Source organism: Spodoptera frugiperda, unplaced genomic scaffold (assembly GCF_023101765.2).
Source record: "Spodoptera frugiperda isolate SF20-4 unplaced genomic scaffold, AGI-APGP_CSIRO_Sfru_2.0 tig00000467_1, whole genome shotgun sequence".
Taxonomy (NCBI): Eukaryota; Metazoa; Arthropoda; class Insecta; order Lepidoptera; family Noctuidae; genus Spodoptera; species Spodoptera frugiperda.
This window is the reverse complement of record NW_026095716.1, coordinates 25,380-46,344: the sequence shown is the minus strand read 5'-3', so window position 1 is coordinate 46,344 and position 20,965 is coordinate 25,380. Positions and strand designations below refer to the sequence as shown.

Here is a 20,965-nt window from a genome sequence, read left to right as displayed (position 1 = left end):
CACTAATTGTGTGTGCACGTGTGCTGCATGGCTCAGTTCATTTGACTGCTATCTCATCGGGCATTCATTAAATGTTATGTTATGTTTACTGCAATGATATTGGAATATTTACTGATCCTTATAATAATCAGGTGACCAAGTGGCTTTTGAAATAAAGCACTTTCAATTATTAATTTTGAATATTGTATTGTGGATCAATGTCTTGTGGAAATGAAATAAACATTTATTAATTGTATAATATTACAACAAGATGACAAGTAAGAATTTTAATATCCATACCATTTATTTAACATAATTACACTTTATTTAAGAAAATGATAAAATTTGCAAGTAATGATGATGCTCAGTGTTCAGCCGCACAGCCAGTGTGTGCGCAGTGACTCACTGACTGACTGTGTGACCGTGTGCACAAGTGTGGCTGGAGTAGTGCGGGGACCTGCCCGCATCCCTACTTGCTTCACTCAAGTCTGCTTATATTTTTAATTTTAAAATGGTTCTGAATACAAAGGATGTATGATGTAGTGTGTAACATTTCGTTGGTACAGGTTACTCTATTACCTAGCTATGTAAGCAGAACTTTATTCACATTATTCCTGTTTACTTCACAGAAACTGTTACATAGAATGAACTGTTACGAAATCAAAATCATTATTATATTATACATAAATTATTATAAAGAATGCATATAAACTTAAAACAACAAGAGATAATATTAGTGCACCGAGTGAATATATGTACATTATATAAATAGGTAACACAAGCATGTGCCATGTTTTTCCTTAAAGGAAAAGTAGTTGCAGTCCAACGTCCACCATTGTTGTGTAATTAAATTATTATACCAGTAGCTCATAATTGATTAATAGAGTAGACACATGTGGCTTGTATAATGTAGTGTATAAAGTATGAGTAGTGTCGGCATATCTCTCGCACAGTGCTAGTGGTGCTTATATGAGGAAGTAGTCGGCCTTGTTAGCCTTCTGCCAGCACTGCTGCGTGCGGAAGGCGGTGTCGCAGTGGTCGGCGCCGCGCTGGGTGCCGCAGGCGCGCAGCGATGGCGCGTGCTGGTCTGCCAGCGACGGCGGCAGCAGCGCCAGCACGGCCTCGATGTCCACCTCGCCGTCCGCCATCATGCCGGCCGTCTCCATCGTGCACTTGATGTAGCACTTGAGCTTCTCGTCCGGCATGAGGTCGGCGCCGGCGTTGACCTGCTCGACCAGCGCCACGTCCACGCCGGTCTCCCCGGCGCAGTTGTCGCGCACCATGCGCGCCAGCTCCGCCATGTCCTCGTCCATCTCCACGGCCGCCGCCGCCAGCGAGGCCAGCGCGCCCAGCGTCAGCACTAGCGCCTGCGTCCACATCGCGACTGCTCGGAATATAGCCCTCGCCTCTGCCGGCACGAACCTTATATATCTCGCTGTCAATGTCAGCCTACCCCCGATCACATGGGCCGTGTCATCTCTAAATTACAAGCTCCTCCTTAATAACCCCTGATTAAAAAAAGTTGTTTGTTCGCAAAGTATGTACCTAATGGGTTGAAGAGGAAGCTGTAATTTTTCATTACCAATGTACAATCATCGGAAAAAATTATATATTTGCTAAAGAGAGAATTATATACTAGTCACAGACGTAAATTGTCAGTTGCTTGTGAAACAAAGAATATTTAGGCGGTAGGTACAAGTGTGTAGTATTAACTGGAAGGTGATTGTTGCAGACTCGGATGCAGTCTTTACGGAATGCCAACAACAGCTCCATCTCCGAGACCTTCCGGCACATGGTGAAGAAGGAGGGCTTACTGAGGTAACTATTGCTAACTGTAGCGGGCTTGTTCAGGGTCCCGTAGTGACTTGTAACTGGTAGAGCTGTTCTCAGTTACTTACGTGAGTAAACAGTTATTTTCAATTAAGAAAGAGGTGGCCGAAAAGTTCATCAGGTCGCGAGTAAAAGCTAGTTAGTTCATCATAAAAAATTAAATAAAAAAGCGTTTGAAAAAATAACTATTGTAAGTCTCACGTACTGACAATTTACCCACCCACTGGTAGGTAAGGAGTCGGTGCCACAAGTTTTAAACAAAATTATTCATTAAAACCTTAATACATAACTTATATTAAGCTGTATACAATTTTATCACACAATATGACTGTGACCTGGTCAAAATTAGTGATAAAACTTAGGTAGTCCTAATTATATTTTGTTAGGGGCTTGTGGCACCGACTTCTAACCTATCAGTGGGTGAGTAACTTATCACAGTACGAATGTTTTTGCTCTTTAGAAGTGGCTGTTTTTAAACGCAGTTTTATAATATATTTTTTTACTTTTTAGTCTAGTACAAGGCTAAGTATAAACACCTGGCCAACCTCCTCCTATTGTATCTTTAAAAAATAATTAAGTCGTGGAATTAAATGAAACGAATGCAACACAGTGATCTAGATTTGGAATCCGCGAGTATAGGTTAGTTGCATGTCATAATAATGTCACAAATATAAATATATAATAATATCATAAGTATAAGTTTGCAAGGCAGCTTGTGGCGACCCCACGAACCTGACTCCCGGAAGGGGCACTATTTTTCGACTCCAGTTAGTTCCTGTGACTAACTGGAGAGGCCTCTCCTACCTCATTCTTGCCTTAACCGGCTGGTTTGAGTGGAGATTCGCAAGAGTGGAGTTGCCTTCAACTCCACCTCGGGAAGGATGTATCCCAGTAAGATGCTGGTAGGGGTCTAGACCGTACTTCCGGGATTGCTCTGATAGCCGTGTGATGCCTCTCCTTCCTCAAGCATGAGCTGCTTGAGGAAGGACGTATGCTGCCCCCTTGTCGCTACATACTAGCGGCCGTTTTCGAGGGCCCAGTAATTGAGTTTGCTAGTCACCCCCTGCCTGTTTATCGGTATATATCAATATTGGTCAGGGGCAGAGGCCATAGTACCCCATTGTTAACCGGTTAATTATTCCACAGCCACCCACACCCTTATCCCTATCATTTCTTTTTACCATATCTCCTAATAGTCCTGCATCAGCCGGGGATTGTCCTTTGGTGTATTTCCATAGTGCATACAGGGATAATCGCCGGCTGATGTCCCATTACATTTAGATTAAAATTGTTCAACGGGCCTCTACGAGTTGGCTTCGGCTCCTCCTATGCCTTCCAAAGGTCCGGGACCTTCTGGTCCCGACCACGGCACCGCTAGTAACGTATAAAGTGTAGTGTGACCATCTGGCCCGGGAACTACGTCGCGGCGGACAGTCTGATACGAATACTTAATAAATACTGGACCTTAGTTGCGTAATATAACGAAAAATTAAACCCAGGTCCAAACTATTTAAGATTTAGGCCGCACTAGAGCAATCCGCGGTGGTTGCCATCCCCACCAGCCCACTAGGGCGAACATTACGCGGTTAAAACCGGCGCGGTTCCGCTGTAGTGCGAGCAGGGCCTTAAAAGGTACGTCTCACGTAAATCAAACAACGTAAATCGTAATCTCAAAACAAAGACTACTGATCGTTCGTTTGTTTGTGACAGGAAAATATCAAGTGGGTATCTACTTGTACCTGTATACACACTTGAGTATAAAATTGCAAGTGCAGTACCTATATAGGTAGGTACGTATATATTTCACTAACTTCTGCCGGCGTCTTCGCCCACGTTCCCGTGGAATATGTATTATTCCAGACCATAATCTACCTCCGTTCCAAATTTTATTTCGATCCCTTCAGCCGTCAACTTTCGCATTTATAATATTAGTAGGATTTTCTGTGAGTACGAACATAGGGGCGTTACCGTCTACAGTAGTTCCGTGCACATGACTACAGTTGCGATTCAGTACTAGTAGCTGTGCAAGTAGTAGGTAGGTCCGACATATTCTCTAACTGCGTAGTGGCGTACACGCTAGTCTAATCTAGTAAGAAGTCATGAATAGCCCGCCGCCTGCAAATAGAATGATATTTTATTAAAGGACAAAACCACAAGGCGGTGAGTCGCGTCCAGTGGCGTCCTCTGGCCGCTCCACGCGACAACGTGATCGTTTGGAAATGTAACCCATTACAAGTATTTAGCGGCGCGACGCGGTCACGAGCTCGACACGTGTGTACGCGCGGCGTACCTTCACACTCGTGCGTGCACTCCTCTCCGTCTCGACTGATCTTGCATACTACGACCAGTCGCCGCCCTCCTCATACCTGAATAATATACAAGACAACAAAATAATTCTACTAGTTAGAAAGTATTATCAATGGGGTTACACCAGGGTGCAAATCCGTTGGGATGGCATTTTCACGTCATTGTTGCCATTCTCGGGATACTTCCGGGATAAAACCTATCCGCCCTTCCTCAAGTCTCCATTTCTATACCTAATTTTATCAAAATTAATTCGGACCAGCAGTTCCGGAGATTTACGTGTTTAAACAAAACTCTTCAATCCCTGAAGTTGACGTCCAAATGTACGGCAGGGTTCCAACAGTTATTAGAAAAATATTAAATCTAAGTCATTCACACTACAGTGACTTGTGTGTTCTTCATGAAAAAGTACACCCTGTGCCAGTCTTTTGACTCCTGTTGCTAGTCCACAAACGCTAAGCGTAGAGACTCTTCAGTATTTATAATAACTTCTCTGTGTGAATGTGACGAGATATCTTCACAAACATGAATGGATTAAAACATTATGTCGTGTGGTTTGTGCATCAAAGTCAGCCTTGACCATGCAGAGGGGCAGTAGTGGAGGACTCTCCTGTCGACTTACATCACACCAACTGAAGCTGAAACGTCCAATGAAAGTTGATGAAAGATTCAGTGCATGAACGGTCGACAGGGGCCAACTGTCAGTCTGTCACTATTCACCTCAACACTGCGACTGGTGCGCGACAGCTTAGGTCTATCTGAGTGTAATTGGGGTAACACCTGTGGAATACTCGACCACATGTGGTTAGATATCGGTAGCAATACGGGATTACGAGGTGGTCGGCGGTGGGCTCCAGGCCTGCAGTCACGCGGCGCGCACCGCTATCGGCGCGTTATCTGTTATCAGCGTACGTGAGGCTGCGCCGCGCCGCCGGCTGCTTGCTGCCGCAGCAGTGTATCTGCCAGAGTCATGGCTCCGACGCAATGGATGCGCGATAGCCATCTCTACGCTGCGCCTCGCCCTACTGATAATACATTCGCCAATATTTTATCTGATAGCAATCTATTAAGTAACAAGTGAAGTCAGCAAATTTTATACATCGAAGCCTTTCTTCGGGATCACACTATCTATTGGTGGAAACTACACCGACACCCGTCTGGTATCTCCTTGAATTTGTCGAATACATAAAGACGACGAGATTTACTTTTCACAAAGGAGGTGAAACTGTAACCGAGCGGGACACAAAATGAATTGAAAACTATAATTTTTTACATTCAGAAATAATGTAGTATTGAAAATAACCAGTCGTTGAGTACCGTAAATACTAATTAGTTATGTGGTGAAATCATAGGATTGAGTGTGATGTAGTTTTAGTAGTGGCTGGTGCGAGGTTTTATCTGCTCGGCATGCGAGCGCCGCGCGCCGCCGCCGTCTAGCAATGATACAGACTGACACGGGCACTGCGGGCAGTGAAAGTGCCGCCTAGCGCCTGTTCAATGGTCACTCACACCACCCGCGCCCGCCCGATAACACGAGAGGTCGCCACGTAACACGTTATCTCCATCTTGCTAGTCTCCCGTGATGTTCCCAACTCAATCATCGATAACTGTTTGTCCTTATTGATCTGGTTGACTGTCCTCGTGTAGAATATCACAACAAGTGGTACTTAGTTATTCGTGTCGCGATCGCGTCCACTGCTCTCTTCTCCACTCTCCACTCTTAATAGCCAGATTGGAGCTCGCAGTTTAAAAAGGTGCATCGCCTCACAATTACATAGCAGCAGCCAGCTATCAGTGTCCTCGGTCGGTACCTACCGCTCGGTTGAACAAACATACAGTTAGCTTTAAATTATATAAACAGTAATTATCAAATCATCCAGTTGACGCCACCGAATACCTATTTGTTGTAAATAAATACTACATTAATGAGTACGAGTAAAGAACAACGCCGCACTATCATGGCGCAAGATGGATCGGCAAACAGGCGTGGTTGATAACATGCGTGCTGGCTGCGATATGGTATCACAATGTTCCACTCGCTGCTTGGAGCGCGTCTGTGCGGGCGCTCCGTGCAGACAGGCGACCACGCACCACGCTCGCGTATGATCCATTCTCATAAAACGAGTGCTTCGCTACAGTTGTAGCGCAATGGAAATTGGTAAAATGGTATTACTTGTTACTAACATTGTGCATGTGGGTATTGTATTGTTGTACTTCGCCGGGAAACACTTATATAGAAACAAATTTAGGAAACTACGAGTAGTTAGCACACGAGGAGGAAATAATTTGCGGCGGGGTCATTAGAAATTGAGCTCGAGTGCCGGCCTCAGCCTGCGCCCGGTGGTGTGCACGTGTCTGCCGCCGACTGGCGCTGCGGATTTCTTCTTCTGTAGTAGCGACCCGCGTGTCCACTGTGCGGTAAATTAGATGACGTCAATAACTCGTCGTTTGTACGTCGCCGTCGTCGGGCTCCTTGACCTTACCTTGTCAATTGTTTTAATACTAAGTCATGTGTGTCGGTTATGTCATTATACCTACTGCATTTTAAATGAGATTGTTTTGTTGACGGACGATAACACAATCGATACTGAACTCTGTTCCAGAGAACGGCACTAAGAGAAGAATCCCGACAATGACCCCACGTCCATAACGTGACATATCTAAAAAAACCTACTTATAAATAAATATGGCATACTTACTAACTTCAGCTTTTTACATCTTCATATGAAAAACTGCTATGAAAATAATTCGGGCGCTGTTATGACAAATCGTTCGTATGAGTATAATTATAGGCCGATTTAAAAACACATTTTTTGTTTGAAACCTCCGCTCCCACAGCAATAAAGTCAGGTCTGCGGACTCCAGGATCCAGGAAAAATAAAAGTATAATCTCAAAATAAACAATTTTTCTTTTAATTAATGTAATTTTTAATATACTACATGTAGGTATTTTGTTCTATCAACGGTCAGCTGAAAATAAATTATTATGTTATCGGCTTACTCAGGTATCTGTTTGACGAGGAACTCGACTAGTTTCAAGCCATGCTAGAGGCTCATATTGACGAGCAGCATTCCGTACCATACTGTAGCAGCTGTAGCGCAGCGCGCGACAATCGCCGCGTGTGTCGTGAGAATAATTAATTTAGTATGTCTCACAAAAGTTAAAATAAAATTATGGCCAGCTGGAAATTCTATCCTTATTCATAGGTTAGGATCTGATGATGGGATCCCAGAGAAACTAAGGGAAATTAAAAAAAATGTAGCCTCTACTAGTCCGTTTGTTAATTTGTCCGGTATTTAAAACACTACAATTTGATAGAGGTGTGGAGACAGTTGAGGCAACTCCGCGAGGACGTGCAGCCACGACCCCGTGGTTGGGCTTGGATTATTTGTGTTGATGCAAACTATACACTTGGATGAAGTATGATTATAGGGGTCTGATGATCAAGTAGTACAATGGTTGAGGGAACTCCTCAATGGGTAACAGTAGCAACCTTGTGTTTGAGCTTCATATTATTTAGGGAAATATATAGTACATATAACCATTATCATATATAAGTTATAATTAAACAAAACTAAATGTACTAATATATTAGAAACTACCTTAAATAAAAAAAATACCTTATTTTTAAGTTTTTATTTTTATCACTTTTCCTCCTGATCCTGGAGACCGGTGACCTGACTTTATGGCTGTGGGACTACCGTACGGGTAACTTTTCATAGAAAAATAAAAAAAATAAACTGGGTCTATACTGTTACGGCTAATTTTGTTATAACAGCGCCTGAACTTTTTCATGGCAGTTTTTTCATATCTTCATATGTAAAAAAATTTAGTTAGGAAGTATGCCATGTTTTTTTGACATATGTACCTACATCACTATTATAGGATGTGGGGCAATTTTGACCTATCTCCTTTGTACTCGCAGACATATATCTAAAGAACTGTTGGTACTAACGACTGTAAAGTCAAACTCTAGTCGCAATCGATCGCCTGTGTTCATCTTTAACATTTAGCGTCAGTAGTCAGTAGGTATTTGTAGCATGTTAATGTTTCAGCGATGGTATCGATCGCAGTACGCTTGTACCTACGTATCGCTGTACGTAGGCGAGGAGAGGTCGCCGCCAGCCGAATTGTGACGACCTTGAGCCTCAAGGCCGGCTGGGTGCCGGGTAACTGCCCCAGGTGCCTGCTCCGCCCAGTACCTCCCACGATAATACACTTGATACAAACGAATACTTAGTAATCCAAACGAATATAGCGAGCCAACTTAAACCTAGTAATAAACTTAAATGCAGTGCAGTGATGACTGTCTGTTGTTTCCTGTTTGAATTATCCAATAAGAAGTCACGATGATGTAACACTATTACGCGCTCGCAGCCGGAAGGTCGTCCATCGAGATTGCCGCCGCGCCGTGGCCGTCCGTGGTCTCGGGGCCCGGCCTCGGGACCCGGCGGCCGGCCCATGTGTCACTCTACCAGTAATGGTTCGCCTCGCGCATGTTATTGTAGCGCTTATCTTAATGTTTCATGTTGTGTAAAATGTAGCGTGTGTAATAAGTCAAGCGGAGTAATTAACATCGTTAACCCTCGGATCACCACCTTATCTTACAAATTGAACTTGACAGATGACGCTCATGTCGAATGTTCAAAAATATCCAAAAATTTACCCGAAAATATTTTAATTACTTGAATACGCACACGATTTCATCATTCTTGTGAAACATAAGAGCAAATAAAAAAAAAGTTAACCTTGTTAACGATGAGTTTGGTGTCCATTGGTGCATTTAATCGCTCGCTGACAAATTTTGGTAACTAGTAGTACGCTACCTATTGTTAACTGGAGTACCTACCTATGTAATTATTTTATATTTCAATAAATATGTGCTTGATGCCACCCAACCTACATAAACAATGTAACATCCGCATCCAACACCTGTAATGACGTACTTACCATCTCCGCTGAAACACAAATTGCACGAAGTACCAGTCGCCAGTTTCCGATGACACGACCGAAGTCGTTGGTAGGAGCTAGAAACCTATATTAGAAATATCGAGTATAACATTATAGTAACAACATGTGGAGAGTCGCTAGACAAGTTATTATTGTTGATGCTTAAATCATTGTAGGTATATAGGGGGCTGACGTCACGTGGCGGGCAGGTACTCGAGCCGGTTGGAGTGTGGCCGTGGCTGTGGCGGCACTCGTGTGCAGGCGGGTGCTGGTACATAAGTCCGAGTTTGTTATCTGTCTTCGTGTTGTAAAATTAATGTACGTGCGGCCGATAGATAATGATAGCAGCTCGTGATACTATCTCAGGCTTTACAAAATAACTTATTTTATTAAGCACGTGTGCTATTTATGGCTATTTTATAAGACACGATATCGCAGCGCGGCCACTCCACAAATGTTGACACTTTGCACGTATATACTTCAGTACTCGCTATACGACGCGCATAAAAAAAATTGCGAGTCACTGTCTACCGTACCAAGCGACCTAGAGGCCGCCACACGCCACTCGCGGACTGTTTGTTGCCGGAGTCTCCGGCGGCCAGCCTCCTGAACCACTGAGCTCCCCAGTGATCTATTCAGATTCTAAACTGAAATGATTACTTTCAAATTCCATGTTTGACTAATTCCAAATAGCTGTATGAAATATACATACTTATAATTAATTATAGGTTCATATAAAAAGTGTGACTCGCCAAGACTTGGGAATATGGTAGTTAATTCAATACTTTTTACAAAAGGCAAAACGGCATTTAATTTTATTTTTGTATGAGTTTTATCTGAAGTAGGGTAGTGTTGTAAATAGCATAATGCGTAAAATTTAAAATAATTTATTAAAATGACCTGTCCAGGAGCCCCCACGGTGCAATGCCAGTTACGGCTTATCCCTAAGACCCTTCCCTAATCCTTAAGCCTACGAGCCACTCTCCTCTATTTCTTGGGTACCCCCAAGGAACTGTTATAGAAATACATAGTTGGACCTCATCGTGTGCCCGTGTGCTCCATCTCCATCTCTCTTTTGTTGGTCCATTTTGGTCCCATGAGTCACACTAGAATAAAATAAAAATATTTGAGTCGATGTTGTCATTGTATCATTCAATATTTCATAATACAAGTACACGAAATGTATTGCAAAGTCAAAATAATTTATTTTCGACCTAAAATAACCGCTTGTTAAGAACATTAATTACGATACATCTGAAAACAGCCTACTGCCACGTACCATCACTACTGTAACCAACCTAAATGGCCATCCTAATACTAAAAATTTTAACTAGTTGTTTTTGCAATTACGATGACGTTGTATCATCAAACCCAAGACTTTAGTAGACCAGGACCCTTGTACTTACGCTAATGCTTGTAGATATAGATTGTGTAAAAGCTTAAATAATTTATTATTATTAATAAATGAAACAAAATAAGTTTTGTACATTTGTTTAATAAATAATTGTATCAATTTGCTAATTGAATGTAATATTATAGATGCATCCTTAACATTTGACGGGTGCCCTGCAAATTTTGCTATGGCTAAGATTTTAGGTTGTAATTTGGAGTCACCAGAAAATATCACACCCTTTTTCAAAGTTAATGGACAAGAGATTGTTATAATTCCAGACCCCGCGCACATGTTGAAATTAGTTAGAAATACACTTGGTCAAAAAAAGAATTATTAGATGCAGAGGGTCGAACCATTTCGTGGCAGTATATTGAAAAATTAAATGAATTGCAAGAAAGAGAAGGTGTTCATTTAGCTAACCGTCTCAAAAATCAGCATGTTAACTTTACAAAGCAGGTTATGAGAGTAAAATTAGCCGCGCAAACTTTCAGCAATTCTGTTGCCATTGCCAAACCATGAAATTGCCAGAGTTTTCAGGATCAGATGCCACAGTCGAATTTTAGTTCGATTTGTAAAGTTATCAAATCTACGTGCTACAATATTACTTAACCACCCGAAAGCTCCGCCAATGTTAACCGCCAGTCAACTGGATGGTATTAGAGATCCTATAAATACTTTAAAACCCATGGAAGCTGTGACAAAAGAAATATGTGTAGAAAAATTTGTAACATCAAGCAAAATTATACCAATAGTATCCTGTCTTATAAAAACATATAGTGCTATAAAGACGGAAACGGATGTTGGCTCTGCAACCAAAAATTATTTATATTATAATTATTGGAAGAATTAAGTAAGAGATTCAGTACAGTGGAACAAGTACATGTTTTAGCTACCACGACACTACTGGATCCGAGGTTCAAGAATTCATTTATTAGCATGCTCCAGAGTTTAATAATATGATTGTAACTTCAAAACAACAATTAGAGAACAATACAAATCATGAAAATCCAGAAAAAAATTTGGAAATCCAGATGAAGGAAGCAGAAGAATCTAACATTTGGGAATTTCACAACAAGTTGGTAAGAAATCAGCTGCAATCAGAAAGTCAAGGAGACGGTTTACAAGATGAATTAAAACATTATTTAACACAGCCTGTCGTCGACTTCGAAACGTCAGACCCTATCACATATTGGTATCAGCAAAGAAATTCCTTGTACGGCTCAATAACACCGATTGCCAACAAATACTTTTGCATAGTTGGAACATCTGTTCCATATGAAAGGCTTTTTTCTGTTGCAGGCAATGGTCTCCGTATATTCTAAAAAGGTAGAAATAATTCTGTTTTTTTTTCTGTGTTTCATGTTTAACCCGTTTTATTGTATTTTAAAGATTAACTAAAGATTTAAAAAAATCGTTAAGATTGATCAGTATTCTTCAATCTTTTTTTTGGTATTCTTTTCTTTATTCTAGGCATTACGGTTCAGTAGCTATATAGGTTTTTTGTTACGATGAACTTGCGAGTCGCGCGCGGTTCGGATGCCGTGCGCGGCTGGACGTTAGAGAGATAAACGGTCGCGCGGGCCGGACGTTTGAGTGGTTATATGATGCACCACTAGGTTTCTTTTTTAATTCACTCATTCTTTGAGAAATACTCTAAAAGGTAATTGATACACACAAATACCACAGCGAGAAAGTAAACAATAGGAGCGTCGAAGCGCGCGTAACTGGCTGACGACGACGCGACGTGACGACAAAACTTAGTTGCCGCCACCACGCTAGCCGCGCCTCTACCCCGGCGGCAGGGATCTCCGGAATCTATTGCATGCAAAGTAACATCCGACGCTCGAGAACGACGCAACGACGCAACAAACGCGCAATATTGCATAATACGAGTATATCGATGCTTGTGTTGTGCAATATAATCTATTACAGATCAGCATTTAATTCTTAATCGTTGATATGTTATTGTCTTTATTTATTTAAAAATTCTGAGATCCCGCGCCCCTTGTAACTACGCGCCCCTAGGCACGTGCCTAGTTTGCCTTATGGATAATCCGCCTCTGGGTGGCGCCACTGGTAACTTATTTTATAAAAGACACAATTTGCCGCGTGGCGGCGGCCGACGTAGAGTGCAGTCTATTTGTCTATTGTCACTACCTCTACTCTTCACGCGGGTGTCGGAGCCGGGGATCACATAAGAGACCTGCGTCTCTGGGAATTGTGGAGTCCTGGTTTTAGGGCATATAGTGCGCTAATTATTAATTATTGAATAAAATATGAATTAGCAGTTACTAATAACATAAATTATTTCGTTTCTCGAATTACGCAATATACCTGCAAACATGAGCCTAAGCATAGTTAAACACTAGGTACATAAGTACCTACATTTGTACATATTATAACAATCTCAACTGTTTTATGTACTTTTCATATGTTAGCTATAATACCTACGTGATGATGTATGTGCAATGTGTAGTAACTAGCGACATTATGTGCAGGCCCATCCGCGGCATGTCGGCGGTGGTGATGGGCGCGGGCCCGGCGCACGCCTGCTTCTTCGCCACGTACGAGTACTGCAAGCACTCGCTGGCGCAGCTCACCAGGCACCGGCACGACCACATCACACACGGTCAGTCCCGCGTACACTCGCGCTATACGCGCGTATACGTGCGTCATCGCTCGCTCGCTGCTCACGGCCACTCTGTGTGTTGCAGGGCTGTCGGGCTGCATCGCGTCGCTAGTGCACGACGCGGTCTCCAACCCCGCCGAGGGTGAGTGCTTCATGTTGCCCCTACTATCTCTGCTGCCGCCTGTACCGCACCCTGCCATCCGCGCCCACGTCATCAACACCCGATACTCAGCCTGTGTTCATACTGTCGCATGTCACACTTCTCATGCATTGCGATAATTATTAGGCCTATAGCACATTGCGTACTACATACGCGCAGATGACACGCTTATACCAGATTCAATTTTGTGTGTCATGCGCGCACTTGTATTGTCAATGCAAACCCAACAATCAGCGTCTACAACGAAGACGCGCGTCGTCTGCGCGTATAAAATACGCCGTGTACTACGGGCCTTAGGGCTACAAATGTGAACAATTTAGTGGGCCGAGCTGGACAGTTGATGTCTTCGTACATATGTATTTGTACAGTAGCTCTGTTAAGTCAAATAGCAAGCCAAGGTTCACTCCGCACTACTTCATTGACACAGGTGTCGACGTATAACTTGTTTGTTCCATTCAGCTGGCGCTGGCAAACGTTCTGCTCGGTGCTTGTCTGACCTTGAGGCCAGTTGTGGCTGACGACTATTTCCTCTGATAATAAAAAAACGGAAAATACAATTCAGCCCGCACGGAATGTAGAACCCAGCACAAGTTACATTGTATTAATGCAAGTGTTGACACAATGTTGCTGAATCACTAAACGCTAACTACAGCAACACTTCTAGTACGTCACCCAGTCTGTCTGTGTGTGTGTTCATCCCCCGAACTCTCTTAGAACCGCTCAAACCCCATGTGAACACTAGCGGCATATTTCCAATGTTTCTGCTGTTGTCCTAAAATATTTGTGGCTGGTCCAATAGGTCTCACTTTCACAAATACTTCCTCTCAGACATCATCTGTCGGAGTTTCTTTCCATTTAATTAAACTCGCCATTAAGCTAGTCACTCATTGCATACCATCGAAGTAGTGGTAGTGGAATCATTTAGTAGCCAGCGGTCGCCTGCGAGACAGTCAGACAGTAACAGTTCGGTGTCGTGTGCAGTGGTGAAGCAGCGCATGCAGATGCTGCACTCCCCGTACCGCGGCGTGTGGGAGTGCGCGCGGCACGTGTACCGCAGCGAGGGCGCGCGCGCCTTCTACCGCTCGTACGGCACGCAGGTGGCCATGAACGTGCCCTTCCAGGCGCTGCACTTCGCCACGTACGAGGCGTGCCAGGCGCGCCTCAACCCCGCGCGCGCCTACGACCCGCTGGCGCACGCGCTGGCGGGCGCGGCGGGCGGCGCGCTGGCCGCGGCCGCCACCACGCCGCTGGACGTGTGCAAGACCGTGCTCAACACGCAGGAGCGCGCCGCGCGCGCCGACGGGCTGCTGGACGCCGCCGCCACCGTGCTGCGCGCGTCGGGCCCGCGCGGCTTCTTCAAGGGCGTGCAGGCGCGCGTGCTCTACCAGATGCCGGCCGCCGCCATCTGCTGGCTCACCTACGAGACCTTCAAGCACGTGCTGGGCGGCGCCGGCGAGGACGCGCCGCCCGCCGCCGCGGCGCCGCCGCTGGCCTGCGCGGCGCTGCGCCTGGCCGCGGCCGACGTGCCGGCGTCGTAGGCGGCGCGTGCCGGCCGCGCCTGTTTCCGTTGTTTTGTAAATGATTCGTTACCGCAGTCCACGATTGCAGCTAGTACTCGCCGCCCGGCGCGGGCCGGCTCGGGTTGACATCCTCGCGGATGTAAAATTGTTGGAGGTGCTATGTATAATGTATATTGTGATGGAGGGAACGGTTTGCCGCTCGACTCGTTGGGACGCGTCAAATTATGTTGTTGTTTGTGTAAATTACTATTATATTAATTGTATTTGTTGTATTTATGAGTTGTATATGTGAGTGATAAACTCGATTTAAATTGAGAGTTATAAACTACTATTTGTATAGTTAACGCGGCGAGCGACTGGCCTCGGTCGCCGCAAGCCGAGCTGTAAAATTGCAAAATGAAAAGAATATTATAAACAGTAAGTAAATAAAGAGTTGGACAATACGCCGCTGTTTTATTGCGTACTTCGTAACTAGGCCGTAGTACCAGCGACCAGTGAACAGTATTATTTTTCTTTAAGTAATAACTGCAATGCGGTATTTAGTCGGAAACGACATTTTCTCAGTTGTAGGTTTCAAATAGGAAATATTGAACAAGTCGTTACTACTAAACATGTTTATATTTAAAAATAATCCAAAAATATATTGTGATCGGTTATTATGCAACGATGTACTCCACGCTCTCTTTGGAACGTTCCGGAACGGTCCAGGCACGCAGCGCGCGTGCTAGCGCTTGGCGACCAGGCCGTAGTAGGCGGCCAGCCCCAGCAGCGGCGCCGCCGTGGGGTCGTCGGGCAGGTCCCCGGCGCTGGCCGCCACGTCCAGGTGCGCGTAGGGCAGCGCGCGCTCCGCCAGCCCCGCCGCCAGCAGCAGGAAGGCGGCCGGGCCCTGGTGGCCGCGCGGCAGCGCCACGGACGCCGCGCTCTCGGCCTGCTGCAGCTGGTCGCGGCCGCGGCCCGCGTGCGCCGCCAGGTCCTCGCGCCGCAGCACCGACACCTCCACCATGTCGCCCAGCCGCTCGGCCGCGGCGCGGAAGGCCCCGGCGTGGCCGGCCGCGCGCGCCGCGTGGCCGTCCAGCACGGCCGTGTAGCCGCGCCCGTACGCGCGCACGGCGTGCCCCGTCAGCGTGGCCACGGTGTACAGCATGGGCGCGCGCTCGGCGCCCGCGCGGTCCGCCAGCTCGGCCAGCAGGTCGGCCATGACGAGCCGGCCCTCGGCGTCCGTGTTGCCCACGCGCACGGCCAGCCCGCGCCGGCTGCGCAGCAGCTCGTCCGCCACGTACGCCTCCTCGCCCACGGAGTTGCGCACCATGCCCAGCGACGCCACCACCTTCAGCGCCGGCCGCAGCTCGTCGCACGCCTGCACCCACAACGTTGTTCATTGCATGTCCCGCGGACGAATCGATAAGTAGACCAACGCACGACGTCATCATAGCCGACAATATTCACGAGAACTAATTTAATGATAGCCTCCCGCAAAAACAAAAATTGTATCTATTAGGAAAGGTTAACGTAAGAATTTGTGTTGGAAGTTGACGTGAGAAATGATCGTCGTTTGAGGCGTATTCATGGATAATACTACATTTCGAGTGAATCGGCTGCCAGGAAGTGGAACAATTAGTAAGTAAGATCCTTCAACTCCATCCATTACCCTACGAGCTAACTGACCTTAAGGAAGCCGACGACAGCGGCGGCGCCGCACTTGTCGCGCGACATGCCCGCCATGACGCCGCCCGCCTTGATGTCGCAGCCGCCCGTGTCGTACGTCACGCCCTGCGGACCAACGCACGCCGCGTCATTACACTGCTACACACACACACACACACACGCACACACACCAGACACCCTGCCTTACCTTCCCCACCAGCATCACGGTGCGCTCGTAGCTGTCGGGCTCGTATTCCAGGAAGATGACGCACCCTGCAACACAAGCATAAAGGTCAGCCGGCGCGGGGGCGCGGGGGCGCGCGGGCGGGCACTACCCACCGCGGTGGCGCGGCACGGCGGCGGCGGCGCGGTCCACGGCGGCCAGCAGCGGGTAGTGCTGCTCCAGCTGCGCGCGCTCGTCCATGACGCGCACGCGCACCGCCGACGTCGGCCCGAACAGCGCGCGCACGTACTCCGCCGTGCGCAGCGGCGTCATGCGCTCGGGGTCGGCGCCGCCGATGTCGCGCGCCGCGGCCCTGCGACACGACCGTGCGGTGCGGTTAGCGACCGATCATTCTACTATATCACACGCAAAAGCTGAAAAATATAAAGTCCCCCTCCTCCCCTTAAGAAAACTCAATGAAATTCAATATTTTTCGGATACCAGCACTGAAAACACATAAAACTAAAGTGTGTATTCCATATAGCGCGAACTAAGGCGTGGGTAAAACTACATTGCATAATATTATTGCGCGGCCTCACCTGGCCACCTCCAGCGCCACGGCCTCCCGCAGCAGGTCGTCGACGGAGCCCTGCAGCCCCTCCGCGTACACGCCCAGTGCCGTCACCTTGTGCGCGAGCTCAGGAAATGTCTCCCGGACTTGCAGCGGCTGTCCGGTACATTAATATTTACTTCAGCAATATTCAGTCCCCGGCCACTTTATACGACCACTTATAGAATAGTCATTCGACTAACTACGAGCGATATTAAATAAAATGAGGCAATTCGGTACTCACGACGTAGAGGTGCTCGAGCGCGGCCAGCAGCGCCACGAGCGGCGCGTCCGGCCAGCGCTGCAGCGGCTGCAGCACCAGCGCGGGGCGGCGCGCGCCCGCCGCCAGCGCCCGCGCCATGCCGGCGCGCGCCGCGTCGCGCACGGCGCGCACGTCCTCGTACTCGCCCAGCGCGCCCGTGGGCGCCAGCACGAGGCGGGCGCCCGACACGCGCGCGCACTGCAGCAGCGCGGGCGCGCGCTCCAGCTCGGCGTCCAGCTGGCGCGCGGCCGCCACGAAGTCCTCGAGCGCCTGCGGCGGCACCAGGCCGGGCGCCGTCACCAGCACGAGCGCGTCGTAGTGCGCGCTGTTGATCTCGCCCACGGCCGCCACGCGCACGCCGTTCACTTCCCGCTCCACGCCCATCTCGCTCTCTCGTCTGCTGGTTATACAACATTCAAACTATCTAATACTGAAACTCTACTCAATTTTAAGTGGTACTTAAATATCGTTCCCACTCTGTCTATTATAAAGAAAGCGTAATGACAGAACTATTCTTGAGAGCTTCTTAAAATTGACTAACGTTTGAGTATTTGACCATTAAACTCTAATTTTCTAAATAAATCAATACATTTTTATACACTAGGTAATTCGCACGAAAAAGTCAATTCTACATAACCAAATGGCTCGAACTCTCAACAATTCCAAGTTGCAGAGAGAAACGAACGGAAGGGCTCAGAACTTGCAGAGCTCAGTACCAACGTTTTGTAGCAAGTTTAAATTTTGGACATATTTCGAACGGTCATTCGAAATATTTGGAGTTTCGAGACAACAAGAGTCGACTATACCAACTATATTCTATAGAAAGTGCCAAATTAGATCCACAAGTAGCAGCTCGTACTGGCTTTACACGACCAAGAACACTGTTGCTGTACATGTGAACTTCCTTATTAGGGTAGCCAAATGGCAAAAAACGGACCCTAATAGATTCGCATGTTTGTCTGTGCGTCCGTCCGTATGTCACAGCCATTTATTTCCGAAACTGTTGGGCCTACCTTAACCTAGTTGAAACTTTGTAGGTTGATGTATTCTGGTAACTGCTAATCGATTTTTTTTATAAAATATAATAAATTTAAAAATTAAACTCTACACTTACTACATTTTTTTTCAGCTAACCTATATCTGATGGGTGTCTATGGATAGGGTTAAATAAAGACATAAGGTTCCTAAAACCATTTTTCGTCAAAATCAGTTGTTTGAAAGATAGACGCCTTTAAAGTGGAAAAATTAGTATCAATTAGAAAAAACTAAAAAAAAGTATATATACAGTATATACTTTTCATTTCAACGAAAATTGGTTTTGAATAAGATATCATTATTCGTTTTTAAGAAATAATATATTTCCGCATATACAACTTTGTTGTTAAAACCAAGTTATTCATCTACTTGCTGCTACAGAACCCTTCATGGGCGAGTCTGACTTGCACTTGGCCAGTTTTTTTTTTATATACAAATGCTATTAATGTTATTAGATGCAGTCAGAGATATTATGTGTGTGCCAGGGGCGTGACTAGCGCCGTATCTACCGCATCGATTATACAGAGCCCCTGGGTCACGGGGGCTCCCAACATGTGTAAGCAAAAAATAAAAACTTCTCAATTTTTTATTTCATTTCAGAAATTACAAAAACCCAAATAATCCTTTCCTTATTTTTCGCACAAAGCATGTGTTAAAAAGTTGGCAGCAACTATAGGAAAATTAAATCTTCCTATTATTGTCGTAAAAGCTCCCAAACATGGGCTTCCTGTTATAGCATCTTCAATACTTGAGAAGCAGGGTGGGAAAAGCCACTTGATGATTTACCTCCTTAAAAAAAAGAAAAAAGGGGCAAATATTTTTTTTATTAAGGGACCTCACCAAGCCAAGTGCATGCATTTCCTTTTAATACCAGAATTGGAAGAAAAATGTATACTTATATAGGTATATTATATACAAGTAACTTACACCACTCACTAGTTCTGTTACAAGTCCCACATAATAGGAGTACCTTCAGGCACAATACTATGAGTAGAAACCTATTTAATCCACCAGTTAGATAATGAATAAATATTAGTCACAGTTTGATTTGTTGTCGAAGAAAACAAAACTTAGATGATACAAATTAAAGTAAAACAATGGGAGCTCGCTACTTCATTATCATTGCTGCAGTATAACATGTACTAAATTGTGACATCAAACGACATTTCTGAACCTTGAACTTCCAGCCAAACAAATGAAAAACAGTTATATACAATAATAGCTTATAAAGTAGTGATTTTTTAAAGAGAATATAGAAACTAGCTAAGCTACTCATGATAATATTATGAAAGGAAAATACAAAGACTCTCGACTATGATTAGCAAATGGATAAGACATGTAATCAAATAGTTTTGTCAATTCAATCAGTATAAAATGGGCACTACTTATTAGATTTCATAATCTATTATTTAATAATTCTGCCATTGTGATAAATGGTAAAGAACTTGCTACGTAATAAAGTGAAGTGAATAGATTGTTATTTGCTTACATCTTTGAATGTAGTTGTGGAGTTGTTGCAGTTGGGAGGGCGGGACTCTGTCGAGACGGCTACTACGCTGTACGGCTAATATAATTGTCGCTGTGGCTCGCGCTGACTGGGCGGCCGGCGGCGTCTTATCACTAGTTACGCCTCCGTCGCTTTGAACATTTACGTGTTGACCTAATCAGTGTAATGCCGTAAATAGTGTACAATATAGCAGACAATACACAATAACAATTGCCGTGTCGGTTTAACGGTTACTACCTTGTTTACGGCGTCGATTCAATTTACAAAAGACAGTTCTACAAAACATGAAATTAAATGTTTTCACTGTCAAGATGTCCAGCTGATCAAGTGACACTGACACATGACAGAAGGTGAATAAAAATGACAGTACGGTACTTTATTAAATTATCATTGTCGCATCCATTCGAAGTTTGATAATAATTAATTACATTACGAAGAGACACTATAAAAAACACATTGTATCTCGTGCGTAGATCTGCGTTCCATCCTACATAAAACGGGTTAATTTAGGTGAAGCCCAGCGCCAGATTTAGACATTTCTTACAAGATTATTTGACTTACAATAATAATTATGTTCTTATCAGCCACAAAACGTCAACTACTGAATATAGGCCTCCCCGAATGACTTCCAGATAGGTGAGTTGGAAGCGTTCTGCATCCAGCGGCTCCAAGCGAACTTAATCAGGTCATATGGTTAGCTTGTGGGTCGGCGACGTGCGCTACGGTTGCCAGTACCTACGTAATCTTCAACCTGACGAACGATTGACCTTATCGAAATTGGCCCTAGGGTGATTCTTCAAAAAACTTTAACTTTTATTTAACAAATCATTATTCTCCCGCGTTATTAAGCATCATGGTAGCTTATTGTCATCCTTATTTATATTTGATTGGTTGAGAGCAGTGTCACAGCTTAATTTATTGAAACCAAATTTTGTGTTTCAATCGCCAGAATTGTTAACTTTTGGGTGAGGATAATGA

The 20,965-nt window shown here is 45.2% G+C and overlaps 3 protein-coding genes across 6 annotated transcripts; 1 reads left to right on the top strand and 2 right to left on the bottom strand.

Moving 5' to 3' along the window:
* Nucleotides 1-56: 56 nt before the first annotated feature.
* On the top strand, nucleotides 57-15,209 carry LOC126912977 (mitoferrin-1-like). Of its 2 annotated transcripts, XM_050707604.1 has the most exons (5): nucleotides 57-131; nucleotides 1,712-1,797; nucleotides 12,956-13,086; nucleotides 13,172-13,228; nucleotides 14,228-15,209. In XM_050707604.1, the coding sequence occupies exons 1-5, from the start codon at nucleotides 72-74 to the stop codon at nucleotides 14,782-14,784; spliced, it is 891 nt and encodes a 296-aa protein (XP_050563561.1). In that variant the 5' UTR covers nucleotides 57-71; the 3' UTR covers nucleotides 14,785-15,209. The 2 variants fall into 2 exon arrangements, with proteins under 2 accessions (XP_050563561.1, XP_050563562.1); XM_050707605.1 differs by lacking the exons at nucleotides 57-131; nucleotides 1,712-1,797 and adding an exon at nucleotides 5,484-6,271.
* Nucleotides 223-1,392, bottom strand: LOC126912978 (general odorant-binding protein 83a-like). Its single transcript, XM_050707606.1, has one exon. The coding sequence runs from the start codon at nucleotides 1,356-1,358 to the stop codon at nucleotides 945-947; it is 414 nt and encodes a 137-aa protein (XP_050563563.1). The 5' UTR covers nucleotides 1,359-1,392; the 3' UTR covers nucleotides 223-944.
* A 160-nt stretch (nucleotides 15,210-15,369) lies between the features above and the next one.
* Nucleotides 15,370-20,366, bottom strand: LOC126912976 (putative aminopeptidase W07G4.4). 3 transcript variants are annotated; one of them, XM_050707602.1, is made up of 8 exons: nucleotides 20,225-20,366; nucleotides 19,970-20,140; nucleotides 17,428-17,845; nucleotides 17,173-17,300; nucleotides 16,750-16,946; nucleotides 16,619-16,683; nucleotides 16,432-16,536; nucleotides 15,370-16,123 (listed from the first exon to the last, which is right to left on the bottom strand). In XM_050707602.1, the coding sequence occupies exons 3-8, from the start codon at nucleotides 17,827-17,829 to the stop codon at nucleotides 15,491-15,493; spliced, it is 1,530 nt and encodes a 509-aa protein (XP_050563559.1). In that variant the 5' UTR covers nucleotides 17,830-17,845; nucleotides 19,970-20,140; nucleotides 20,225-20,366; the 3' UTR covers nucleotides 15,370-15,490. The 3 variants fall into 3 exon arrangements, with proteins under 3 accessions (XP_050563559.1, XP_050563560.1, XP_050563558.1); XM_050707603.1 differs by having other exon boundaries at nucleotides 17,428-17,842; nucleotides 19,970-20,335; XM_050707601.1 differs by having other exon boundaries at nucleotides 19,970-20,334.
* Nucleotides 20,367-20,965: the final 599 nt, after the last annotated feature.